The 23,334-nt window shown below is 41.8% G+C and overlaps 2 protein-coding genes across 7 annotated transcripts; both read left to right on the top strand.

Annotated features, from left to right (window-relative positions):
• Positions 1-362: 362 nt before the first annotated feature.
• On the top strand, positions 363-3,834 carry LOC114454414 (pyruvate dehydrogenase E1 component subunit alpha, mitochondrial-like). 6 transcript variants are annotated; one of them, XM_028434864.1, is made up of 13 exons: positions 363-634; positions 1,096-1,116; positions 1,512-1,604; positions 1,794-1,883; positions 1,957-2,130; positions 2,212-2,338; positions 2,400-2,491; positions 2,548-2,640; positions 2,705-2,860; positions 3,096-3,167; positions 3,236-3,303; positions 3,365-3,473; positions 3,554-3,834. In XM_028434864.1, the coding sequence occupies exons 1-13, from the start codon at positions 578-580 to the stop codon at positions 3,716-3,718; spliced, it is 1,317 nt and encodes a 438-aa protein (XP_028290665.1). In that variant the 5' UTR covers positions 363-577; the 3' UTR covers positions 3,719-3,834. The 6 variants fall into 6 exon arrangements, with proteins under 6 accessions (XP_028290665.1, XP_028290666.1, XP_028290669.1 ...); XM_028434865.1 differs by having other exon boundaries at positions 367-634; positions 1,827-1,883; XM_028434867.1 differs by having other exon boundaries at positions 372-634; positions 1,439-1,604.
• Positions 3,835-5,309: 1,475 nt separating this feature from the next.
• On the top strand, positions 5,310-21,178 carry rps6ka3b (ribosomal protein S6 kinase, polypeptide 3b). Its single transcript, XM_028434062.1, has 22 exons — positions 5,310-5,496; positions 6,708-6,767; positions 9,738-9,854; positions 10,023-10,104; positions 10,181-10,261; positions 12,533-12,612; positions 12,670-12,776; positions 12,840-12,877; positions 15,498-15,640; positions 15,722-15,792; positions 15,959-16,047; positions 16,120-16,184; positions 16,280-16,382; positions 16,465-16,574; positions 16,651-16,776; positions 18,178-18,267; positions 18,337-18,495; positions 18,726-18,887; positions 19,660-19,736; positions 19,813-19,930; positions 19,986-20,126; positions 20,197-21,178. The coding sequence occupies exons 1-22, from the start codon at positions 5,446-5,448 to the stop codon at positions 20,317-20,319; spliced, it is 2,193 nt and encodes a 730-aa protein (XP_028289863.1). The 5' UTR covers positions 5,310-5,445; the 3' UTR covers positions 20,320-21,178.
• Positions 21,179-23,334: the final 2,156 nt, after the last annotated feature.

Genomic DNA, 23,334 nt, shown 5'->3' on the forward strand with positions numbered 1-23,334 from the left:
ATTAGGTGTAAAAGTGGTAGAAATGGTTTATTAGTGCTGAACATGTCTGGAAAGTGGAAATATGTTCAGAAAAGACATTAAAATGTGATGTAGAAGTGTCAGAAGTGTGAGTAATGTAGCAAAAATACATTAAAATGAGCAAAAATATGGCAATAAAAAGTGAAGAAAATAGGTTAAAATATGGTGAGTTTGGTGGAGTTGTTGGAAAAAAAGGTAAAAAAAAAAAAAAAAAAGCAAAAAGGGGCTCAATTTGTTAAAAAAATGAAAATAAAAAATTGTAGTTTCTTGAAAGTATCTGGTGACCCCCTCCCAGTGTCTTGCGACCCCAAATTGGGTCCTGACTCCTAGGTTGAGAACCCCTTATTTACACAACAATAGGACAACTTGCTTTGTTTGTGTGTGCGCATGCGTGTGTGACTTCATGGCCATGTGCTTCATTCGTGTGTGCGCGCTTCCAGCCCCTATAAATGTGGGTAGGAACCAAAGTTCTCAACTGCTGATTTCTTCCGGCTCCGAGTGACTGACGGACTGCTCTGCTCACAGACGCCCGTCTGTCTGTGCTGTCGGTGATTCCATCATGAGGTCCGCGCTGTCCTTCCTCTCTAACGCTCTGAGCAGGATCAGCGGCTCTGCGGTAAGATCAGTGAACAGCTCACCTGGTGTTAGCGGCTAACGTTAGCAGCTAATGTTAGCCGCTAACACCTGCTTCGTTTGACCTTTTTGCGTTCATGTTCGTTGAAAATTCTAAAATTTGTTTTGTTGGATTATTGTGACCCGTTTTGTCCAGTTGGTGCTTTAACACAACTTTACGTTGAGCTTCGTGTTGTTTTAACGCCGTCAAAAGCCTGAGATTAGCCGTGTCACAGTTTGTCTGAGGTCTGGTTTAAATGGTGACCGTGTTAGTTAGTGATCGTTAGCATTTAAGGGATTCCTTTAATTTAAAACAAATGTAAACAATCCGTAACAAAATAAAAAAAAATAAATGGTAACATTCAATCGGGGTTAAATGGTAAACATGTATTGTTTGAATTAATGTTTTTTAGTTTTAATAAACGTTAAATTAATCCGGTGCAAACTCTCTTTTGTTTTTTTCAGGGGGCGCAGACGGTGTCAGAGGTAAAAACCATCAGATGTCTGTAATTTGACACCTGCCTCAGTGACACCACAACAAACCTCATTCATTATTTTATTTAACATTTTATTACTTTATTTTATTGTCATTGTTTATTGTGTAACTGATGCTTTTACTGCACTACATTTCCCAGAATCCTCTGAAGTGCTGTTACAGTGACTGAGGGAGTGTGTGTGATTGGTTAATGCAGCCAGGGTCCGTCACCTTATAATGGAGCGTGTGATTGGTCGACGCAGATTCAGGTCCTCCAATCCCAAATGTTTGAAACCAAACGTCAGGAAAGCTTTTACTGTTCTTTTAATAAAGGAGGAGGAGCCCCACACTGTCACATGACCGTCTCCTGGCTCCACTTTGATTGGTTGGCTCCTCTGCTCCCCAGCTACTGATCGACCTATCAGAGTACGCCTCGCTGATGACGCCATCAGAGCTGACCGAGGCTCCACCTACCTGTGCTGCTTCATTAGTTAGCCCAGTAAGCCCTGTCCCCTCCTCACTGTGTGTACACTAACTGGGCTGAGGTGGGTGGGGTCTCTGATCTGTAGCTCCGCCCACTCCTGCATATGTGTCTCTCTAACCCCACGATGCAGCCTCATTTCCTTCCTCTGTACTAACTCAGGTGTGCCCTCAGGCCACGCCCACTGACCCTAGCTTCTACTCATAGGCCACGCCCACTGAACCTAGCCTCTGTTCTCAGGCTGTGGCGTCTCAACCCCTCGCTGAATTCAATGCTCAGGTGACCTTTGACCTTAAGGTGAGTGAAAGGGTGACTTGGTGTTGGTCAGGTGGGTCATGTGACTGATCAGCTGAATCATCTGACTCTACAGCCCTGTGAGCTGTACCTGCTGGAGACAGGCCCCGCCCACACCACTCAGCTGACCCGAAAGGAGGGCCTGCAGCTCTACCAAACTATGCAGACGCTGCGGAGGCTGGAGCTGAAGGCGGATCAGCTGTATAAGCAGAAGGTGGTCCGAGGGTTCTGCCACTTGTACGACGGACAGGTGGGTGTGTGTACATGCAACGGACAGGTAGGTGTGTGAGCTGATGATGATAATAGCTTCTGTAATGATTGTGTGTTAAAGGAAGCGTGCGCTGCAGGCATCGAGGCCGCCATCAGCCGCTCTGATCATGTGATCACAGCTTACCGCGCCCACGGCTTCACGTACACTAGGGGCGTGTCCCTCAAACAGATCTTCACTGAGCTGACAGGTGAGAGGGGGCGGAGCTCTGGGACACGGTGAGGACTGGACTTAGTGTGCGCTCTCCTCAGGTCGTAGAGGGGGCGTGGCCAAAGGGAAGGGAGGCTCCATGCACATGTACGCGCCACACTTCTACGGCGGTAACGGGATTGTCGGTGCTCAGGTAAAGTCATGTGTTCTAGTGATGGCATCTGTTTGCTGATGCTGATTGGTCCACAGGTTCCTCTGGGGGCGGGGATCGCCCTGGCCTGTCAGTACCAGGGGAACCAGCAAGTGTGTGTCACGCTCTATGGAGACGGGGCAGCCAATCAGGTAAGGGTGTGATTATCCCTGACCCTACATGCCTCTGACCCCTCCTCCTGTCCTTTTGGCCCAGGGCCAGGTGTTTGAGGCCTTCAACATGGCGTCTCTGTGGAAGCTCCCAGTAATCTTTGTGTGTGAGAACAACCGCTATGGCATGGGAACGCCCGTAGAACGCTCCGCCGCTAGCACAAGCTACTACACCAGGGGACACTTCATCCCCGGGATTAGGGTGAGCAACACGGGGGGTGGGACCTGTTACAGACGGTCCGGGGCTGATGCTGTGTCTTTGTGGGCAGAGCTTCACTCCATGACCAAGAGTAGAGTGAGGGGGCAGTGCCCCCTTCTGGCAGTTACAGGTGTGAGCATGCACTTAGCATCTGCTGCTCTTGTATGATGCTGCAAACACTTGCGCGCGCACACACACACACACACGCACACACACACTCTGACCGTGCTCTTTCCAGGTGGATGGGATGGATGTTCTGTGTGTGCGTGAGGCCACCAGGTTTGCAGCCGATCACTGCAGAGCTGAGAAGGTGAGACTGAGCTACGCTAACACTGGAGCTAATGTAGCAACTTGACAGGAGCTGTTTCTGTGTTTTAGGGTCCCATCCTGATGGAGCTGCAGACTTACCGTTACCATGGACACAGTATGAGTGACCCTGGAATCAGGTAAGACCTCTGACGCTGCGGCCCCTCGAACGCCCTGACACTATGACCTCTGACCCTGTAGTTACCGCAGCAGGGAGGAGATCCTGGAGGTTCGCAGTAAGAGTGACCCCATCTCTCTGCTGAGGGAACGAATGTTGAGCAACAACATGGCATCTGCAGAGGAGTTTAAGGTCAGTCACACTCACACAATGACTGGTGTTTTTGGACTTCCTGCTTGGTGTACAGCGCGTCCTCATGGTCCCTCCCACAGGAAGTAGACACTATGATCCGTAGAGAGGTAGAGGAGGCGGCTCAGTTCTCCTGCTCTGACCCAGAGCCCCCCCTCAGTGAACTCTGTGACCACATCTACTCCAACGAGCCCCCGATGGAGGTCAGAGGAACACACCCCTGGTCCAAGCTCCGCTCCATCAGCTGAGGGACGGAGCTCCCTTTGTTTATATGTACATTTATATATTTATGTATTTATTGAAGATATTTGTGTCAAAATTAATTGTACAAATAGGAAGCTGTAAAATAAAAGCTTTAATCATGCTTTGACTGAACTGTTCTCTCCCCCCCTCACACACACACACACACTTTGTATATAGTATGACTAAACTTTTATCCTAAAGGAGGCGTGTTACGAAGCAAGATGACCTTTATAGCACAACAGCCGGGATTTACTCAGTGTGCTGGACTACAAAGCTCACTGGAGCTAAATCACCATGGTAACTTATGCTGAACGGCTAGCCTGCTCACGAGCAGCTTTTTTTTTTTTTTTTTTTTTTTTTTTTTTTCTGGACAGTATGTTAGCAACTGCTAAAGTCCTGCCTCTTGACCAATCAGATTCTCAGAAAACAAGCTGGCCATTGAAAGGTGATGTGTGAACACATTAGACGAGGTAAAAGTGATCAGTGTCTGTTTTTATTTGAAACTCATTTCCTTCGTTAATTACTTTCTGCTTTTACTGCAGCAACAGTTGTTTTTGGTCTGAATTATTTATTTTAATTCATATTTTTTAAAGAATTATTCATCAGTTGTGACGTTCCTCCATGTGATTGGTTTGGCAATATGTCAAACCAGACTAAAATCAACATTACATCAGCGGTTTGATCCACCTTTTGTGAAACAGCTTCTCTGACCACGAATGTTTATTTAGTTGAAGCCCGCTAACAGAGTAATTCAGGATATAATTATCTAGCTTTGTAGCATAAGGTCAAAGATAAAGTATTTCATATTAAGTCAGCCAGGGGACAGTGCTGATGTACAAATGCAGTATGTTTTTAACATTTTAGAATAGTTTAGTATTTTGGGCGTCATTCATCGTGAAAGCTCACGTCTGCTCCTGTGGAATGGTTTGTCAACTTTACAGCATCTCAAATATTTGATCAGTATTTTTAAAGAAAGTGGTTCGTGTGATAAATGAAGTGCATAATTTTAAAATAAATAATTAACTATTGTTGACCAAATATTTTCTGTATTCCAGTTCAATTCTTCAAAAAGTATGTTTATTTCTTAAAATAAACTTTTCATCAAAAAGTGTTCAAATGGAATTATTTGGAACTCCGATTAAAAAAAAAAAAAAAAAATTTGGCATTTTTTTGTGAATTGAAGTAACTTTTCTTATGATAGAAAATATTTTTTTTTTTTAAGGATAAAGATGCAAATCAACCTTTATATATAAAAAAAAGACCAGTCCAATAACTTTTCTATTTTTCATCATTTGCAATTGTGGAATAAAGACTATCTTGTTTCTAATCCAATCATAAAACATTGATATCTGATGTTTTTATTTTTATACAAATCAAGTGTTTGTGGGGAGAGAGACGTTTGTAAATAAGAGACCAACAGAAAAACGCCTTATTATGAAAGTTAGATCACCGGAAACGGAGTTTATTGACGTTGAAATGACATTTGAGAAGGAACTCCTGAATCTAAGACGGCGGTGACGTCACACAATAACCTGACACTAGCTTCCATATAAGGAAATGTAAGGCGGGGCCTGGGAGGAGCGGATCAGTCTGTTCCTCCCAGCGGAAAAGGCGGGGCTTGGCTCCGCAGCACATCCGGGACCAGACCGTGAACTACGGCTCGTGCTCGGACCGACTTATTAACCGATTAATCGACCGGAAACGGAGCGACAACAACTTCCCCGGAGCGGAGATGCCTCTGGCTCAGCTCGCGGACCCCTGGAGGAGGGTGGGCGGGGCGGAGGTGAGAGCGAGTGTGCGTGCGTATGTGTTTACTGTCTGTCAGTGACGTCATCAAATCTTTAAACCTGTCAGAGTTAGTTTTAAAGTCTCTGACGTCACTCTTTCGGCTCTATTACGTCAGAAAATAAGATACCACAGATGCTCCAATCACAGCCATCCTCTCTGTGACGTCATGTGCATGTCAGAGAGCACCTATAGGTGAAACCGGAAGTTTAAGTAACGTGTGATTTATTTGAGCAGTATTTGAACTGTTCTGTGAGGATTTGGAACATTTTGTGATTAATAATTTAAAAGCTACAGTAAATCTGTTGTTATACAAAAACAAAAAAGTACAACTTTAATATAATCTGATTATTTTACTTGGTTAATTCCACATCCATAAATCTAAATTCCTGAAAACTAAGCCACACTTACAGTATTCAGCATTGAGTGTAAATAAAACATAGAATTCATCAAATTAATCAATAATAAGAAGTTTATCCACATTTGATCAATGATCTATTTAAAGGTTAGACATCTGACTGCTTTGTAACCTCTTTAATCTAGACTGATCTGCCTTATTCTGATTTCCTTTATACAATTCCTCTTTATTTATTTTTATAGTGTTGTTGTACACTTATTATTTTTACTGTTACTGAGAAGCATGAATGTGCTGTGCATAACATTTAATAAAAAATAAAATTGTAATGTTGACATTAATCTTGTATTTGTAGTATTTCCTGTTGTTTTTAATGTCTGTTGTTTATTGATGGTCTTTGTTCTCCATTGTTTTCTTTTTGTGGTTTGATGTTTTTGTTGTTTGATTTTCTGACTTTCTGTGAAAGTTTTGTGAAAATATTACACATTTACACACTTTGTTTGACCTGAAAACAGGAAATGTAATGTTTAGAGATTTATGTCCAAATCCTCCCATAATCCCTTTCATAGTTTGAGGTGTTATGGTTTGATCAGTGATCATGTTATCCTGTGACTGTGAATGAATGAAGTGTGTTTTTTTTAATGACTGGTTTATCTGATGGTGTATTGGCTGAACTGGTGATCACGTCACTACAAATATATTTATTTAATTTAACCCAATAAAAGCTTTTCTTTTTTAAATATAAATTAACATTTGTATATTTGTAAATAGAGAGGAGTTATTTAATTTATCCAGTTATTCCAAATGTACAAGTGTGTGTGTGTGTGTGTGTGTGTGTGTGTGTGTTGTTCCAGGACACACATCAGGATCCAGACGACTCTGTTGGAGAGGACGACTCTCTGCTCAACAGCACAGTGAGTGTGTGCGTATGTACGTGTGCGCGTGTGTCTATTGATTTTTAAATGCAGAGGAGATGGTTTTATGGATCGACTGTCTGAGAAAAAGTGAGCCCTCAATACCTCACACACACACACACACACACACACACACAGTGATGCACTCTGACTTCCGGCTGACAGACGACTAAAAGGTTTCTTGAATTATTCAGAGACAGAAATCGACGTGTGTGTGTGTGTGTGTGTGTGGACAGATGTTCAGCCATCTGGATTGAGTATTTCTGGGTCTTTAAACACACACACGGTCATGTGACCTGTGGAAGGTGTGATGTATATCTGTTGCTTTTCCTTTATTTCTAATCTTAGCGTTAACGTTTGCATCAGTCGTATCACATTGTCATCCTTAATGTCTATTAGCATTCCTTAGCTTATTTTAGCATGTCTTTGCATATCATATTGTATGTCATAGCGTGTCTTAGCGTTTTTTTGCATGTGTTAGTGTGACAATAATAAAATATAATGTAAAACTAAACAAACAATAAATAATAGTGGAGGAATGTAATAATTATTTTGTCCAACATATGCAAAAAAATATGGGTTCATGAGGAAAAAGTCTTGACTAATAAACTATAAATCTATATGTGAAATCAATGTTTTTGAGTGGGATAACAGAAGTTAGAACCTTTCAAAGTAAAACATCAACATATATACATCACATTAATATGGTGATTATTAAAGAAGTTATTTATTTTATTGCTAAGCCATTGGCTCACATATGTAATCAATCATTCTAACATGGTACTTTCCCAGATGATATGAAGATAGCAAAGGTCGTTCATATATTTAAAAATGGATCAACATCTCATGGAAAATTATAGACCAATCTCAATTATTTCATTATTCTCAAAAGTCTCTGAAAAGCTTATTACAAAACAATTGAATAATGTTATAGAAAAAAAACACCTTGTTTAATCAGCATCAGTTTGGTTTCAGTGAAAATAAAACAACTATGTATGTATACAGTAATGTCTATGTTAGAGTAGAGAAGCACAGCACTGCTATAGATAATGATCAATATCTACATTGACTTGAAAAAGTCCTTGGATACTATTGATCACAGACATTTCATAGATAAACTAGATCAGATCAGAGGTCCTGCTCTGTGTAGTAGGCAACAACGTGTTGAATTAGAAAATACAAGATCTGGATTTAAAAATATAGTTTGTGGAGTACCACAGGGTTCTGTGATTGGTCCTACATTATTTACAATTTTTTATGAATGATCTTTGTGGTGTATCAAACCTTTTTAATTTTTTATATTTGCAGATGATAAACCATAATTTGTTCTGGAAAAAAATGAAATGAACTTTTGGTAAAAATAGAAAAAGAAACGACAGTGATTAAAAGCTGGTTTAATGTTAACAAATTAACACTTAACATTGCAAAAACTAAATTTATGATTTTTGGAACCAAAAATGAAGTATTTGAAGAAGAAATAAAACTTGAAATAAATAAAGATAAAATTGAACGTGTCTTTGATACCAAGTTCTTGTGAGTCATAATTAACTATAAATTATCTTGGAGGAAACATATAAATTATATAAAGACTAAAATAAAAACACACTTAATGTGTTTATATAAAACAAAATATTTACTTAATTACAATTCCTTGTTTATCATTTATGATACTTTTATACTGTCATATATTACGTACTGTCACTGAACCACTTTTAAAATGATATTGTTTTATTGCTAAAAAAGTTGTACGATAGTTAAATAAAGCAGGATATTATGACCACACATCCATTATTTGTGTGTGTGTGTGTGTGTGTGTGTGCGTGTGTGCGTGTGTGCGCGCGTGCGTGCGTGCGCGTGTTTCAGGTAGGACTGCTCGATTATCTAAAAAATAATAATCATGATTATTTTAGTCATAATTGAAATCATGATTATTTGTCAACCAAAAAGTTATTTATTTCTTTGTACAAAACAATATAAAATGTATTCTTTAAGCTTAAATAAAATCCTTCAAACTAAAGTGTTTTATATCAGATCATTTGACTTGTTTACCAGTGTTTTTTCTGCGTTTCTCAGGCCATGTTTCAGACCGCTAGCAACGTCTTAGCCTGCAGGCTAGGCTAGCATTAGCTTTGAGAGGGGTGGGGCTTAGGATTTAGCATGCACGTTAATTAAATAACTTAAAGTTAGTATTAATAATCGGTGTGTGCAAAGTTTTATTCTTTGTAGATATCCAAAATCGTGGAAGTTTGTTTTATTTATCAAATAAAACATATTTAAAAAAAACAGTAATTTTTTTCTTTGCACAGCTTTAGGTTCAGGTTCAGGTTTGTGTGTTTAGGTTTGGTTTTTAGTCACTTTTGTCTTTTAGTTCTTAGTTTTTTTTGGAGACGTGTGTGTCTTCAGCCTTTGTGCTGTGGTTTTTCCCTCCGTGTTTATGCCTGTCAGGTCACTCTGAGGGAATATAAACCTGAGGTGAAGGTCACAGCTGGCTGAGGGGGATTCAGGGGGATCCCAGGTCCAGTTTTGGACCCTCCTCCCTGTGTGCGGTGTGTGTGCTCACTGTGCCAGGTCGCAGTGGGTCAAACTGGCGTGTGTGTATGCGTGTGTGTGTGCTCTGGAGGAGCTGCGGTGTGTGCTGAAGGCTCTGCTGCTGTCGGGAGGGTTCTCCTGCTGCTGGTCACCTGTGAGTACCAGCCTGGAAGACCAAACACAGGGCACAGAGAGTACCTCTGTCTGTGGGATTATTATTAATTATTATATTAATTATTATTATTATTATTGTTATTAATCCCTACTCTGTGTCTGACAGGATGTGTGTGTATTTTTAATCCCTGCTCTGTGTCTGACAGGATGTGTGTGTCTTAATCCCTGCTCTACATCTGACAAGATGCGTGTGCGTGTGTGTTATTAATCCCTGCTCTGTGTCTGACAGGATGTGTGTATTATTAATCCCTGCTTTGTGTCTGACAGGATGAGGCTCCAATCACTGAGTTTAACATCACTCATCATGTGAAGGAAGGCTCAGAAAAAGCCGACTCTCATCAGTTTGAGCTGCGTAAGGTTCTGGGACAAGGCAGCTTTGGCAAAGTAAGCCCCGCCCACCCACAGTTAACAGCCAATCATTAGTCTGACTCTGTGTGTGTGTGTGTGTGTGTGTGTGTGTGTGTGTGTGTGTGTGTGTGTGTGTGTGTGTGTGTGTGTGTGTGTGTGTGTGTGTGTGTGTGTGTGTGTGTGTGTGTGTGTGTGTGCGCGCAGGTGTTTCTGGTGAGGAAAGTCGTGGGTCCAGATGCTGGTCAACTTTACGCCATGAAGGTCCTGAAGAAGGCCACGCTGAAAGGTAGAAACACACACACACGTTTCTATCATTGTGTGGCACTCACATTCTAAGTGTGTGTGTGTGTGTGTGTGCGCAGTGCGTGACCGTGTCAGGACAAAGATGGAGCGAGACATCCTGGTTGAGGTCAACCACCCGTTCATTGTTAAACTCCACTACGGTGAGTTACAGTTACAATCAATCAATAACTAGAGCTCATCAATACATTAGTTCAGACCTAAGAACCTTAACTAGAACTAAGAACCTTAACTAGAACTAAGAACCTTAACTAGAACTAAGAACCTTAACTAGAACTAAGAACCTTAACTAGAACTAAGAACCTTAACTAGACCTAAGAACCTTAACTAGACCTAAGAACCTTAACTAGACCTAAGAACCTTAACTAGACCTAAGAACCTTAACTAGACCTAAGAACCTTAACTAGAACTAAGAACCTTAACTAGACCTAAGAACCTTAACTAGAACTAAGAACCTTAACTAGACCTAAGAACCTTAACTAGAACTAAGAACCTTAACTAGACCTAAGAACCGTAACTAGAACTAAGAACCGTAACTAGAACTAAGAACCGTAACTAGACCTAAGAACCGTAACTAGACCTAAGAACCTTAACTAGACCTAAGAACCTTAACTAAAACCAAGAACCTTAACTAGACCTAAGAACCTTAACTAGACCTAAGAACCTTAACTAGACCTAAGAACCTTAACGAGAACTAAGAACCTTAACTAGAACTAAGAACCTTTACTAGACCTAAGAACCTTAACTAGACCTAAGAACCTTAACTAGACCTAAGAACCTTAACTAGACCTAAGAACCTTAACTAGAACTAAGAACCTTAACTAGACCTAAGAACCGTAACTAGACCTAAGAACCGTAACTAGACCTAAGAACCGTAACTAAAACCAAGAACCTTAACTAGACCTAAGAACCTTAACTAGAACTAAGAACCTTTACTAGACCTAAGAACCTTAACTAGACCTAAGAACCTTAACTAGACCTAAGAACCTTAACGAGAACTAAGAACCTTAACGAGAACTAAGAACCTTTACTAGACCTAAGAACCTTTACTAGACCTAAGAACCGTAACTAGAACTAAGAATCTTAACTAGAACTAAGAACCTTCACTAGAACTAAGAACCTTTACTAGACCTAAGAACCTTTACTAGACCTAAGAACCTTTACTAGACCTAAGAACCTTAACTAGACCTAAGAACCTTCACTAGAACTAAGAACCTTCTCTAGAACTAAGAACCTTAACTAGACCTAAGAACCTTAACCAGAATTAGAACTTTATCCAGAACTAAGAACATCCAGTATGATGCTATTTTTCACACATCTCCATTTGTTCTAAAAACATAAAAACATAGTATTTGAGGTTTATTTTCTAGAGTTTGAGCCTCTGAAAAGTCACTTTCTGATCAGTTCTCAAAACAGGCTGATTTGTGGCCTACTTATGCATATTCATGAGTGGGCGTGTCTGTAGACGCTGACCCCACACAACAGCTGATCACTCGCGATTTTCTTTTTGCTATTCACACACTCTTGTTAAACACATGATATTTAAGAGACTATTGTGATTGTGAGTCAGACAAACACTGTTTCATGATGTGTGTGTGATAGTGATCACTGATTACACATCTATCATTTACACAGCCAGACATTCTCCTTTACGCTTCCCGCTCTCCGTCGTCCTGTCACCGCATAAAAGTTGGAAGTCGTTCACAACCGTGTCCGGCGTTAGCGCTGTGAGCTTCTCATGCCGAGTTAGCGCCGCTAGCTTGTCCATTTTCTTGGAGATAGATGTAACATTCCACATAATGATGGACAGGCTGATTTCTTCTCCTCTTTGCTCGCCACATCCCCGCCGTTTCCTCCTCAGTTCACGAAGGATGTGGGTTCTTGCTGCATAGACTGGTGTAGCATTAGCACGGAGTGCTAATAGCTGATGGTTGTAATCAATGGACGTGGCTCCGAGCAGTGACTCCCGACACGATCACAAATATCTCAGACACAAGCAGCAGAAAAAGTAGTGCAGTTTGTATTTACATATATGACAATAAACTATAATATATATTCTTTATTAAACCGCAGTGTTTGTTTTAGCTGTTGGATAGTTGGAGAGGGAGGAGCTCACATTCTAGGAGGCGTGTATTATGTTCATGGTAGGAGGAGAGGATTGTCAGGAGGAGGAGTTTCCAGTAGGTGACGCTAGGAACGAGAAAAATCCAACTGTCCCGTTTAAAGACTTTTTACAAAATGTGGATTAACAAGTTAAGGAGGAAACACAACTTTTTCAACTTTGACCCTCTGAATGAGGCTAAAGAGATGTAGATCACTGCAGCTAAACCATCATACTGCCCCTTTAATCCAGACCTAAGAACTTCACTCAGGGAATAAACCCAACCCTCTCATCTTTTCTTGTCTTTCTCCAGCCTTTCAGACTGAAGGGAAACTCTACCTGATCCTGGACTTTCTCAGAGGTGGAGACCTGTTTACTCGTCTGTCTAAGGAGGTGAGAACACACACACACACACACAGACCTGCCGTAATAGTGTGTGTGTGTGTGTAGGTGATGTTCACTGAGGAGGATGTAAAGTTCTATTTGGCTGAACTGGCTCTGGCTCTTGATCACCTCCACGGCCTCGGGATCATTTACAGAGACCTGAAACCAGAAAAGTACACGCACACACACTCACACAGAGGGTTGTGTTCTGTACTGACTCTGTTTGTGTGTTACAGCATCCTATTGGACGAGGAAGGACACATCAAACTGACTGGTACACACACACACTAACGCACACAGATGTGTGTATCTCTTTGTGTTGTTCTCTCTGGCCCGTACTACAAAGCTAGATTTCCTCTTAATCAGTGTGTGCTGGACTACAAAGCTGGATAACGTCTTGCAGGACTAAATCACCATGGTAACTTAGACTAAATCACCATGGTAACTTAGGCTAAATCACCATTGTAACTTAGACTAAATCACCATTGTAACTTAGACTAAATCACCATGGTAACTTAGGCTAAATCACCATGGTAACTTAGACTAAATCACCATAGTAACTTAGACTAAATCACCATGGTAACTTAGACTAAATCACCATGGTAACTTAGACTAAATCACCATGGTAACTTAGACTAAATCACCATGGTAACTTAGACTAAATCACCATGGTAACTTAGACTAAATCACCATGGTGACTTAGACTAAATCACCATGGTAACTTAGACTAAATCACCATAGTAACTTAGACTAAATCACCATGGTAACTTAGACTAAATCATCATGGTAACTTAGACTAAATCACCATGGTAACTTAGACTAAATCACCATGGTAACTTAGACTAAATCACCATAGTGACTTAGACTAAATCACCATGGTAACTTAGACTAAATCATCATGGTAACTTAGACTAAATCACCATGGTAACTTAGACTAAATCACCATGGTAACTTAGACTAAATCACCATGGTAACTTAGACTAAATCACCATAGTAACTTAGACTAAATCACCATGGTAACTTAGACTAAATCATCATGGTAACTTAGACTAAATCACCATGGTAACTTAGACTAAATCATCATGGTAACTTAGACTAAATCACCATAGTAACTTAGACTAAATCATCATGGTAACTTAGACTAAATCACCATGGTAACTTAGACTAAATCACCATAGTGACTTAGACTAAATCACCACAGTAACTTAGACTAAATCACCACGGTAACTTAGACTAAATCACCATAGTAACTTAGACTAAATCACCATAGTAACTTAGACTAAATCATCATGGTAACTTAGACTAAATCACCATGGTAACTTAGACTAAATCACCATAGTAACTTAGACTAAATCACCATGGTAACTTAGACTAAATCATCATGGTAACTTAGACTAAATCACCATAGTAACTTAGACTAAATCATCATGGTAACTTAGACTAAATCACCATGGTAACTTAGACTAAATCACCATAGTGACTTAGACTAAATCACCACGGTAACTTAGACTAAATCACCACGGTAACTTAGACTAAATCACCATAGTAACTTAGACTAAATCACCATAGTAACTTAGACTAAATCACCATGGTAACTTAGACTAAATCATCATGGTAACTTAGACTAAATCACCATGGTAACTTAGACTAAATCACCATGGTAACTTAGACTAAATCACCATAGTAACTTACACTAAATCACCATGGTAACTTAGACTAAATCATCATGGTAACTTAGACTAAATCACCATAGTAACTTAGACTAAATCACCATGGTAACTTAGACTAAATCACCATAGTAACTTAGACTAAATCACCATAGTAACTTAGACTAAATCACCATAGTAACTTAGACTAAATCACCATAGTAACTTAGACTAAATCACCATAGTAACTTAGACTAAATCACCATAGTAACTTAGACTAAATCACCATGGTAACTTAGACTAAATCACCATAGTAACTTAGACTAAATCACCATAGTAACTTAAACTAAATCACCATAGTAACTTAGACTAAATCACCATGGTAACTTAGACTAAATCACCATAGTAACTTAGACTAAATCATCATGGTAACTTAGACTGTACTCTTAGTGAGTACTAAAGCTCCGCCTCCTGACCAATCAGAGCTCTTATAAAACGATCTGTCCAATAAAAGTTGTGAACACGTCTCTGTAGATCTGATGTGACGCTGACAGGATATAGATTATTTATTCTTTATTTATCATCATATCCTATAGGAAACATAGAGATTAATATCTACATTAGTCAGATGATAAAACCTGAGGGTTGGACTCTTTCAGACCCATGAATTAATAAATGAATGAATTGATGTCTTGTGTGGTGACACTGAGAGCCTCAGTCCTGTAGATAATATAAATATATTCTGTATGAACGCAGCATCAGCGATATAGACATAGTCAAAGAGAAAGTGTTTGTTTATTCTCCGTTTATTATCTCACTAACTTAATCATTAACACTTCTGCATTAATTACTTTCTGCTTTTACTGCAGCAACAGTTTGGTTTTTGGTCTGAATTATTGATTTTAATTCTTCATATTTTTAATGAATTATTCCTCAATTGTGACGTTCTACGGTTTCTCTGTGTAATTGGTCGGATGCTGTAATCTCCTTCTCTGTCACTGGAGCGTGCACGTAACCAGACTGAAATCACCTGATTAACTTAGTGAGTTGATATCTAGATTAGTAGGACAGCTTCTGTCTGACGGACAGTGTTTGGTTAGGTGAAGCTAACGGAGATAAATCTAGCTTTGTAGTACAGGTCCTAAAGAGTTGGATATCTCTGTTTGTTGTTTATCAGACTTTGGTCTCAGTAAATATTGTTTGTTTGTTTATTTCTTTGTTTGTTTGTTTCTGTGATTTTTTTATCAGACTTTGGTCTCAGTAAGGAGTCCGTGGACCATGAGAACAAAGCCTTCTCGTTCTGTGGGACGGTGGAGTACATGGCTCCAGAGGTGGTCAACAGGAGAGGACACACACACACCGCTGACTGGTGGTCGTACGGAGTACTGATGGTAGCACACACACACACACACACTGTCCTCAGGGTGTGTTTATGGGTGTGGACTAGTCTAAGCCCCCCCCTCTTGTTTCAGTTTGAGATGCTGACAGGGACGCTGCCATTCCAGGGGAAGGATCGCAAGGAGACCATGACAATGATCCTCAAGTCAGTGTGTGTGTGTGTGTGTGTGTGTGTGTGTGTGTGTGTGTGTGTGTGTGTGTGTGTGTGTGTGTGTGTGTGTGTGTGTGTGTGTGTGTGTGTGTGTGTGTGTGTGTGTGTGTGTGTGTGTGTGTGTGTGTGTGTGTCACTAACTCTGTGCTGCCCCCTACAGGGCTAAGCTGGGAATGCCTCAGTTTCTGAGCTCAGAGGCTCAAAGTCTCCTCAGAAACCTCTTTAAACGTAACCCTGGCAACAGACTGGGTAACACACACACTGTTAGCGTGTTAGCATGTTAGCGTGGGGTTATGTCCTTCACTCGTGTTTGTGTTCCAGGAGCTGGAGCAGACGGAGTGGAAGAAATAAAGAGACACCAGTTCTTCTTGTCCATCGACTGGAACGTTAGTCCCTCTGTCCTCCTCCCCCTAACCCTCCTAACCCTAACCCTCCTAACCCTAACACCCCTAACCTTCTCCATGTTTTGCGGCCCCTCCAGAAGCTCCTTCGCAGAGAGCTCCACCCCCCGTTCAAACCTGCTGGAGGACGCCCAGATGACACATTCTACTTCGACCCAGAGTTTACAGCTAAGACACCCCGAGGTAACACTACTACACAACCTGTCACCCACTGTGTATGTGTGGGGGTGTGGCCCACCTGTGACTCCGCCCCTCTCTCCCTCAGACTCGCCCGGCATCCCCCCCAGTGCTAACGCTCACCAGCTGTTCAGAGGCTTCAGCTTTGTGGCCATCAGTGAGGAGGACGACGAACCCGTCCACAACACCATCGTACAGGTTGATCACTGACGACTTCATCAACGCCTGTGTGTGTGTGTATGTGTTACTAATGTTAATATGTGTGTGTGTGCAGCAACTTCACAGGAGTGTGTCTCAGTTCTCGGACTCTTATGAGATCAAAGAGGACATTGGTGTGGGCTCGTACTCTGTCTGTAAACGCTGCCTGCACAAGAGCACAGGGATGGAGTATGCCGTAAAGGTGAGGATGACCTCAGGGGTCAGAGGTCAGAGTAGGTCGACACCAATGACATGTCGTGAGCACGAGGGTTGGGTAGGCAGGGCGTTCCAAATGGAGACCACCAAAGACAATTTCATATGTTTCTGCTGGAAAGTGTTAATTCAAATCAACTTTATTTGTATAGCACAATGTCCAACAAAGTCATCTCAATGCGCTTATCAAAATATAAAATTCATAATAAGAAAGAAAAAACAAGTATTTATCATCTAACAAAATCACCATCATAAACACTATTAAAGAAACATAAACATTATTTAATATAGCCTCCATACTCTCCAACAACATATATCTCATGACACGACAGCACATCTGTTGTTTGTGTTGGAAACACAGAAACATGGAGAAAATGACAACAACAACTCAGAACATCCTCAGTGAGGAGCATCCACAAAGTCAATCCTTCCTTTTGTTCCATTCACTGTAGAAAGAACCAACAATGTTCTGACTTTACCTTTGCTGAAGGTCTGGTAGCTCAGGTGTTGGTCTCCATCTTTTAAAAGATGTCGTTTTTCCTCAAAAAAAAGTTTATTCATCATCTCTAGCGCTGTCATCCTGACTGTAGTGTTATCTTGCCCACTAGCTAGAGAACGTAGCAGCAGCCACGCTGGATCAATTAACTAATGCACTGTGAACGTACGTATAGCATTTAGCATAGCATGGTTATGTCCAAAGGCAGCGTAGAGAGCTGCCTTTGGACGTGAATGGTTTTCATCTTGGGGAACGGACTGAGCATGTGCAAACACATAAAACCCCACTATGAGAACAGAGGCAGAGCAGCAATGTACTTTTGAGAGAGGGTGTGGCCTCCTTCTGTCTCCTCCTCCTGCCTAACTGCAGAGTGAGACTGTTCACCTTTGGGTAGGCACTGCCTACCTTGCCTACCCTGACTGCACAACACTGGTCTACACCATATGGCTTTAAACCAATATCTCAATATTTTTGGGGTAAGTCACGATGTACGATATATAACTCGATATTTTATCCTCAATCACTGTACGAATGTTAAATTCAACCCTTTGGTTTATAAAATGACAGCAATATGTCTATATATTAGGGCTGTTCCATCTAAGTAACCTCACAATTTGATTTGATTTGATTACGATTCAGGGTGCTACGATTCAATTATTCAACCATTATCATGATTGATTTTGATTTTCAGTGCACCCCCCCCCCCCCCCCCCCCCCCCCCCACCAACATTCAGTCTGAACCAACTCAAAAGCTCTCATTGAGTAAAAATAGTGGTATAGAGTCATTAGTGTCTATCTTTTATTAACGTCACGTAACACATTTGATGTATGGAGTATATTTGATGCCCACTATTACATCAGAGTGTGTGTGTGATGTCACTCATCTGTTCTCAGATTATTAATAAAGCAAAGAGAGACCCCACGGAGGAGGTGGAGATCCTACTGAGATATGGACAGCATCCAAACATCATCACCCTCAAAGACGTGAGTCATTGATCAATCAATCAGTGATTGATCTGTGATCAATGTGACAAACTGACCCCATGTGTCTAGGTGTACGATGACGGACGCTCCGTCTTCCTGGTGACGGAGCTGATGAAAGGAGGAGAGCTGCTGGATAAAATCCTGCGTCAGAAGTTTTTCTCTGAGCGTGAGGCGAGCGCCGTCCTCTACACCATCACCAGGACGCTGGAGTACCTGCACGTGCAGGGGGTGGGTACTGGGTGGGTGGGAGGGGGTGGAGCCTAGCAGCAGTCTGGAGGTGGTCACCCTGTGTGTGTGTGTGTGTGTGTGTGTGTGTGTGTGTGTGTGTGTGTGTGTGTGTGTGTGTGTGTGTGTGTGTGTGTGTGTGTGTGTGTGTGTGTGTGTGTGTGTGTGTGTGTGTGTGTGTGTGTGTGTGTGTGTGTGTGTGTGTGTGTGTGTGTGTGTGTGTGTTCTCTCAGGTGGTCCACAGGGACCTGAAGCCCAGCAACATCCTGTACATGGACGAGAGCGGCAACGCTGAGTCCATCAGGATTTGTGACTTTGGCTTTTCAAAACAACTCAGAGCTGAGAACGGACTGTTAATGACGCCATGCTACACCGCTAACTTTGTAGCTCCAGAGGTAAGACATGCCCCCCGCCCACACCCCCACTGTTGGATAAACCTATAGGACACGTGACATTAGATATTACTATTGGACACACCCCCATTAGATAGTCCTATGGGACACGCCCATTAGATACTCTTATAGGACAAGCCCCCTCCATTAGATAGTCCTATATGACACGCCCCCCCCAGTTAGTCAATATGGCACACCCCCATTAGATACTCCTAGAGGACACGCCCCCATCCATTAGATACTCCTAGAGGACACGCCCCCATCCATTAGATACTCCTATATGACACGCCCCCCCCCAGTTAGTCAATATGGCACACCCCCATTAGATACTCCTAGAGGACACGCCCCATCCATTAGATACTCCTATATGACCCCCCCCCCCCCCCCCCCCCCCCCCCCCCCAGTTAGTCAATATGGCACACCCCCATTAGATACTCCTAGAGGATACGCCCCCATCCATTAGATACTCCTAGAGGATACGCCCCCCCACCCTTTTAGATAGACCAGGGTTGGCAAATCCTGGTCCTCAAGAGCCACTATCCAGCATGTTCTAGATGTTTCCCTCTTCCAACACACCTGATTCAAATGATGAACTCATCATCAAGCTCTGCAGAATCCTGATAACCATCCTGGTCATTTCATCAGGTGTGTTGGAAGAGGGAAACATCTAAAACATGCTGAATAGTGGCTCTTGAGGACCAGGATTTGCCACCCCTGAGATAGCCCTATAGGACACACCCCCAGTGGAGATCGGCTCACTCTGTCTCTGTTCCAGGTGCTGAAGAAGCAGGGCTATGATGCTGCCTGTGACATCTGGAGTTTGGGAGTCCTCCTCTACACCATGTTGACAGGGTACAGTCATCACCTAACCCCCCACACCCCCTCCCCGCCCGTCCTCATCTGTTTCCCCCCCACTGTCCCCCTGCAGGTTTACGCCCTTTGCTAACGGTCCAGAGGACACCCCTGAGGAGATCCTGGCTCGTATTGGCAGTGGGAAGTTCTCCCTCAGCGGGGGGTATTGGACCTCTGTGTCCATGGAGGCTAAGGTAAGACCTCTGACCTTTGACCCTTGATCTCAGAGCTAACCCCTGACCTGTGTAGGATCTGGTGTCCCGCATGCTGCACGTGGATCCCCACCAGCGGCTGACGGCCGGCCAGGTGCTGAGACACCCGTGGGTGACCCACCGGGACCAGCTGCCCAAATACACCCTGAACCGCCAGGACGCCCCTCACCTGGTCAAGGTGAGCACAGAGCCCCACCCCCTCCCACCTCCCCTCACCCTAATTTGTAACGAGCCCATCTGTCCTTTAGGGGGCGATGGCGGCTACCTACTCCGCCCTCAGCAGAAACGTCCCCCCGGTCCTAGAGCCTGTGGGATGTTCCAGTCTGGCCCAGCGGCGAGGGATGAAGAAGATCACCTCCACCGCCCTGTGACCACGCCCCCACCCTGAGGGTGGGACAGATTACTGAGACTCCGCCCCCTCCCTGCACCTCCTCTAAAACTGACCTTAAGCATGTCCGACGCCCACCCGCTGACCTCCGGTCACACAGACACTGACTCTTAGTCATAAAGGGCCGAGCTCCGCCCACATATATATACATATACGTCCCCTCTGATTGGTCAACTCCCACAATCTCAGGGACCAAGCCTCACCCCCACCCTCTGTCCCCGCCAACTAATCCGAGCCCTGGTTGGTCTTCTTTTTGCTGCTCAGACAATCGTTGCTGCCTGATTCTGTTTGTCCTCCTGCTGAACCAAGCACTCGAACGCCACACGCTCTGTCTGTGAGGCGTTCACTGACTGCTGGTGAACCTCAGTCGTCTCACTCCATTCCTCAGAGACGACTTAGAGCGGCACGTTGAGACGTTAACATTACAACTCAAAAACAGTTTTTAAATATGCTTATTTTAGGGGTGTCTCTCATGCTACGTTCAGGGACTTCCACTCAATCTTCTTCACATAAAAAAGAGCGTAACTGTGCGTCAAACAATCCAACTGTAAATACACAAACTCAGGTCTCCACCAATCAGAGCACTGAAGCACAACATGCAGGGACACGCCCCGCTGTGGACCAAAGGGAGGAAATTGCTATATAATCAAAGATTTCAAAATAAAATGGAAAGTAGAAGTAGTCACTGAATATTTAAATAAATTAGAAAAATTGGAGGAAAAGATTATTAACAATTTACAAAACTTCACAGGAAAGCATTTGAGAGAAATGACTAAATTAAAAAAAATGGTTTGAAAATTACTCAACCTGGGAAACGTTTCAGAATAAAAGTTTGACAAATATGTGTTTGTTATTGCTTTGTCAAAATAAAAGAAATCAGAGGTCAAATAACAGAAATAAAGAAAAAAAAACTTGATTGAAAGCATTTTCATGAAAAAAGATGTGACTTCAAAATAAGACTTTTTGTGCTTTTCATTAAGATTTAAAGGTGATTTTTTTTTTCCCTCCAAAATGTGTGATTTTTATGTTGTTTTTTGTTTGTTTTTTTCAAATTTCCTCTTTTCTCTTCTTACAGTGCCTGACTCCTCATTTCTTTTCAGGATGTTTTATTTTGACGTTTGAATGTTCACAGACTTTTATTCTGGAGCTTCCTCTCTGACTTGCCTGAATGTTTTTCACATTAAAAGCACCAAAAATGCAGGTATTTTTCTTTCCTTTTTTATTTGCCATGAAAAGAGAATTTCTCTTGTAGTGGCCAATTTGTGTTTCAAAATAAAAGCACAAGCTTTTAGTTTGTGTCAGTGACTTTTTGGCTGCATCCTAATATTCCCTTCTATCTACTTTCCTATCCACTTTCTTTATCCCTGAAAGTGTTTAAGTGGTGGCCATGATAAGGAGCGTTCCAATTCTCTTTAAGCTAAGTGACAACATTTAAAGGGATATTGTAAATCAATGCAGTTATTGATGACAAATTACCAAAAATCCCAGTTATGTCTCTTGGAATCAATAGATTTGAATGATCTGCCAATAACTTCTGGGAACAAACGCGTCTACATGCATCATGTGACGGTCACGCATTTTGAACATCTTGAGCCAGAATAGTTAGAACCACTGGTAGCATGAGCCCGAGGAAGCAACATGGCAGTGAATATGGTGTCCATGTCAGACCCTGATTCACAAGAGGAACACTGTTACACATTAGGAAGGACACGGGAAAACAATTAGGATTTTATAACTGTTAACTATTATTTACTTCTCCAAAAAAAAAAAAAGAAGAAGAAAGCTCAGGAACCTGAAGAACAGAATAATGTTAAACACAAATAAAGGACACAAAAAACCCCAAACCATCCCATATCCTTAAACTAATAAACTTTAAACAAAGTTTACCTGGTGGACCGGCCAAAAAGAAGAAAAAGATGTGGTACTGGGCCGTAGAAGCCAGTACCACATCCAAACGAAGAAAGAAATAAACCCAATCTACTCCTGGAAATGAAAACAGGACAGCCGGTCCCATCAGAAACAAACAAAACATACCTAAACCCCAAAAAGAGAAGCACAGGTGGAGGAGCAGGAACAGACTCCGCCCAGCTCCGTGTCTACAGGAGAGAGAGAGAGAGAGAGAGAGAGCACTCCAGGCTCCGCCTATTTATATATTAAAAATCCCCAAATTGGAAAACAGTATAAAAATAAAGAAGAGGTAATTTAATCACAACCAAAAACTACCTTATAACCAAGAAATAAAAAGAACAATGTCTTAAAGTCATATAAATGTATAATATAATAAACACAAAGAAACTTGCAAATACCTAACACACACACAGAGGACGAGGAAGGAAGATGAAACTTAGAGAAAGGAGGGAATAGAAATGATGGAACAGCAGAGATGATCAATAAAAGGATGTTAGAGGAAAGCAGTAGTGAAGACAGACACGATGGTAAGTCATGTTAAAACTAGAGTTAGACAACATAGATGTGTAGAGGTGCAGTTCATTTACATTAACTAGAGTTAAAAAGTAAAGTAGGAGATAGTTTTACTGACTGTAAAACAAAAGTACAGAAAGATAAAACAATAAGGATGAAGTGTGTGTAGAACTAAGGTGTTAGATGTGATTGGACAGAACAGAGTATGAAGAGGACTAATATCTGGGGTTGGATTTAAGGAGAGTTTGGACAGCCTTAGGAAAGGAGATTAGAGGAGTGAAAAGAATGAAGAGGCTGTTCAGAAATAAAGAAGGAATGACGATAGAATATTGATTGGATTTGAAGGAGTGGTGTTAGCTCAGATAATAATGATTGGATACATGATGTACTGATCAAAGATACAAATCATTGTGAAAGGAGCAGAGAAGGAGCTGTAGTGGGAGGAGCAGTAAAACTAGTGGTGGGAGGTGTACAGTCTAGTGGGGGCGGGGTTATTTTTATGTTAGATTATGTACACTCCAAAACAGTAGGTGGCGGAATATGCACCTGCAATACTAGGTGCCACTCGCCAAAAGAA

Source organism: Gouania willdenowi, chromosome 20 (genome assembly GCF_900634775.1).
Source record: "Gouania willdenowi chromosome 20, fGouWil2.1, whole genome shotgun sequence".
Lineage (NCBI taxonomy): Eukaryota > Metazoa > Chordata > Actinopteri > Blenniiformes > Gobiesocidae > Gouania > Gouania willdenowi.

What these genes read in the sequence shown, in the direction of transcription:
- rps6ka3b (XM_028434062.1), top strand. Translation starts at nt 5,446, where the DNA reads ATGCCTCTGGCTCAGCTCGCGGACCCCTGGAGGAGGGTGGGCGGGGCG. An exon ending in GAAGAAGGCCACGCTGAAAG is followed by an intron (nt 10,105 to 10,180) that starts GTAGAAACACAC and finishes GTGTGTGCGCAG; the next exon opens with TGCGTGACCGTGTCAGGACA. An exon ending in CATTGTTAAACTCCACTACG is followed by an intron (nt 10,262 to 12,532) that starts GTGAGTTACAGT and finishes GTCTTTCTCCAG; the next exon opens with CCTTTCAGACTGAAGGGAAA.
- LOC114454414 (XM_028434864.1), top strand. Translation starts at nt 578, where the DNA reads ATGAGGTCCGCGCTGTCCTTCCTCTCTAACGCTCTGAGCAGGATCAGC. An exon ending in AGGTGACCTTTGACCTTAAG is followed by an intron (nt 1,884 to 1,956) that starts GTGAGTGAAAGG and finishes CTGACTCTACAG; the next exon opens with CCCTGTGAGCTGTACCTGCT. An exon ending in GAGACGGGGCAGCCAATCAG is followed by an intron (nt 2,641 to 2,704) that starts GTAAGGGTGTGA and finishes CTTTTGGCCCAG; the next exon opens with GGCCAGGTGTTTGAGGCCTT.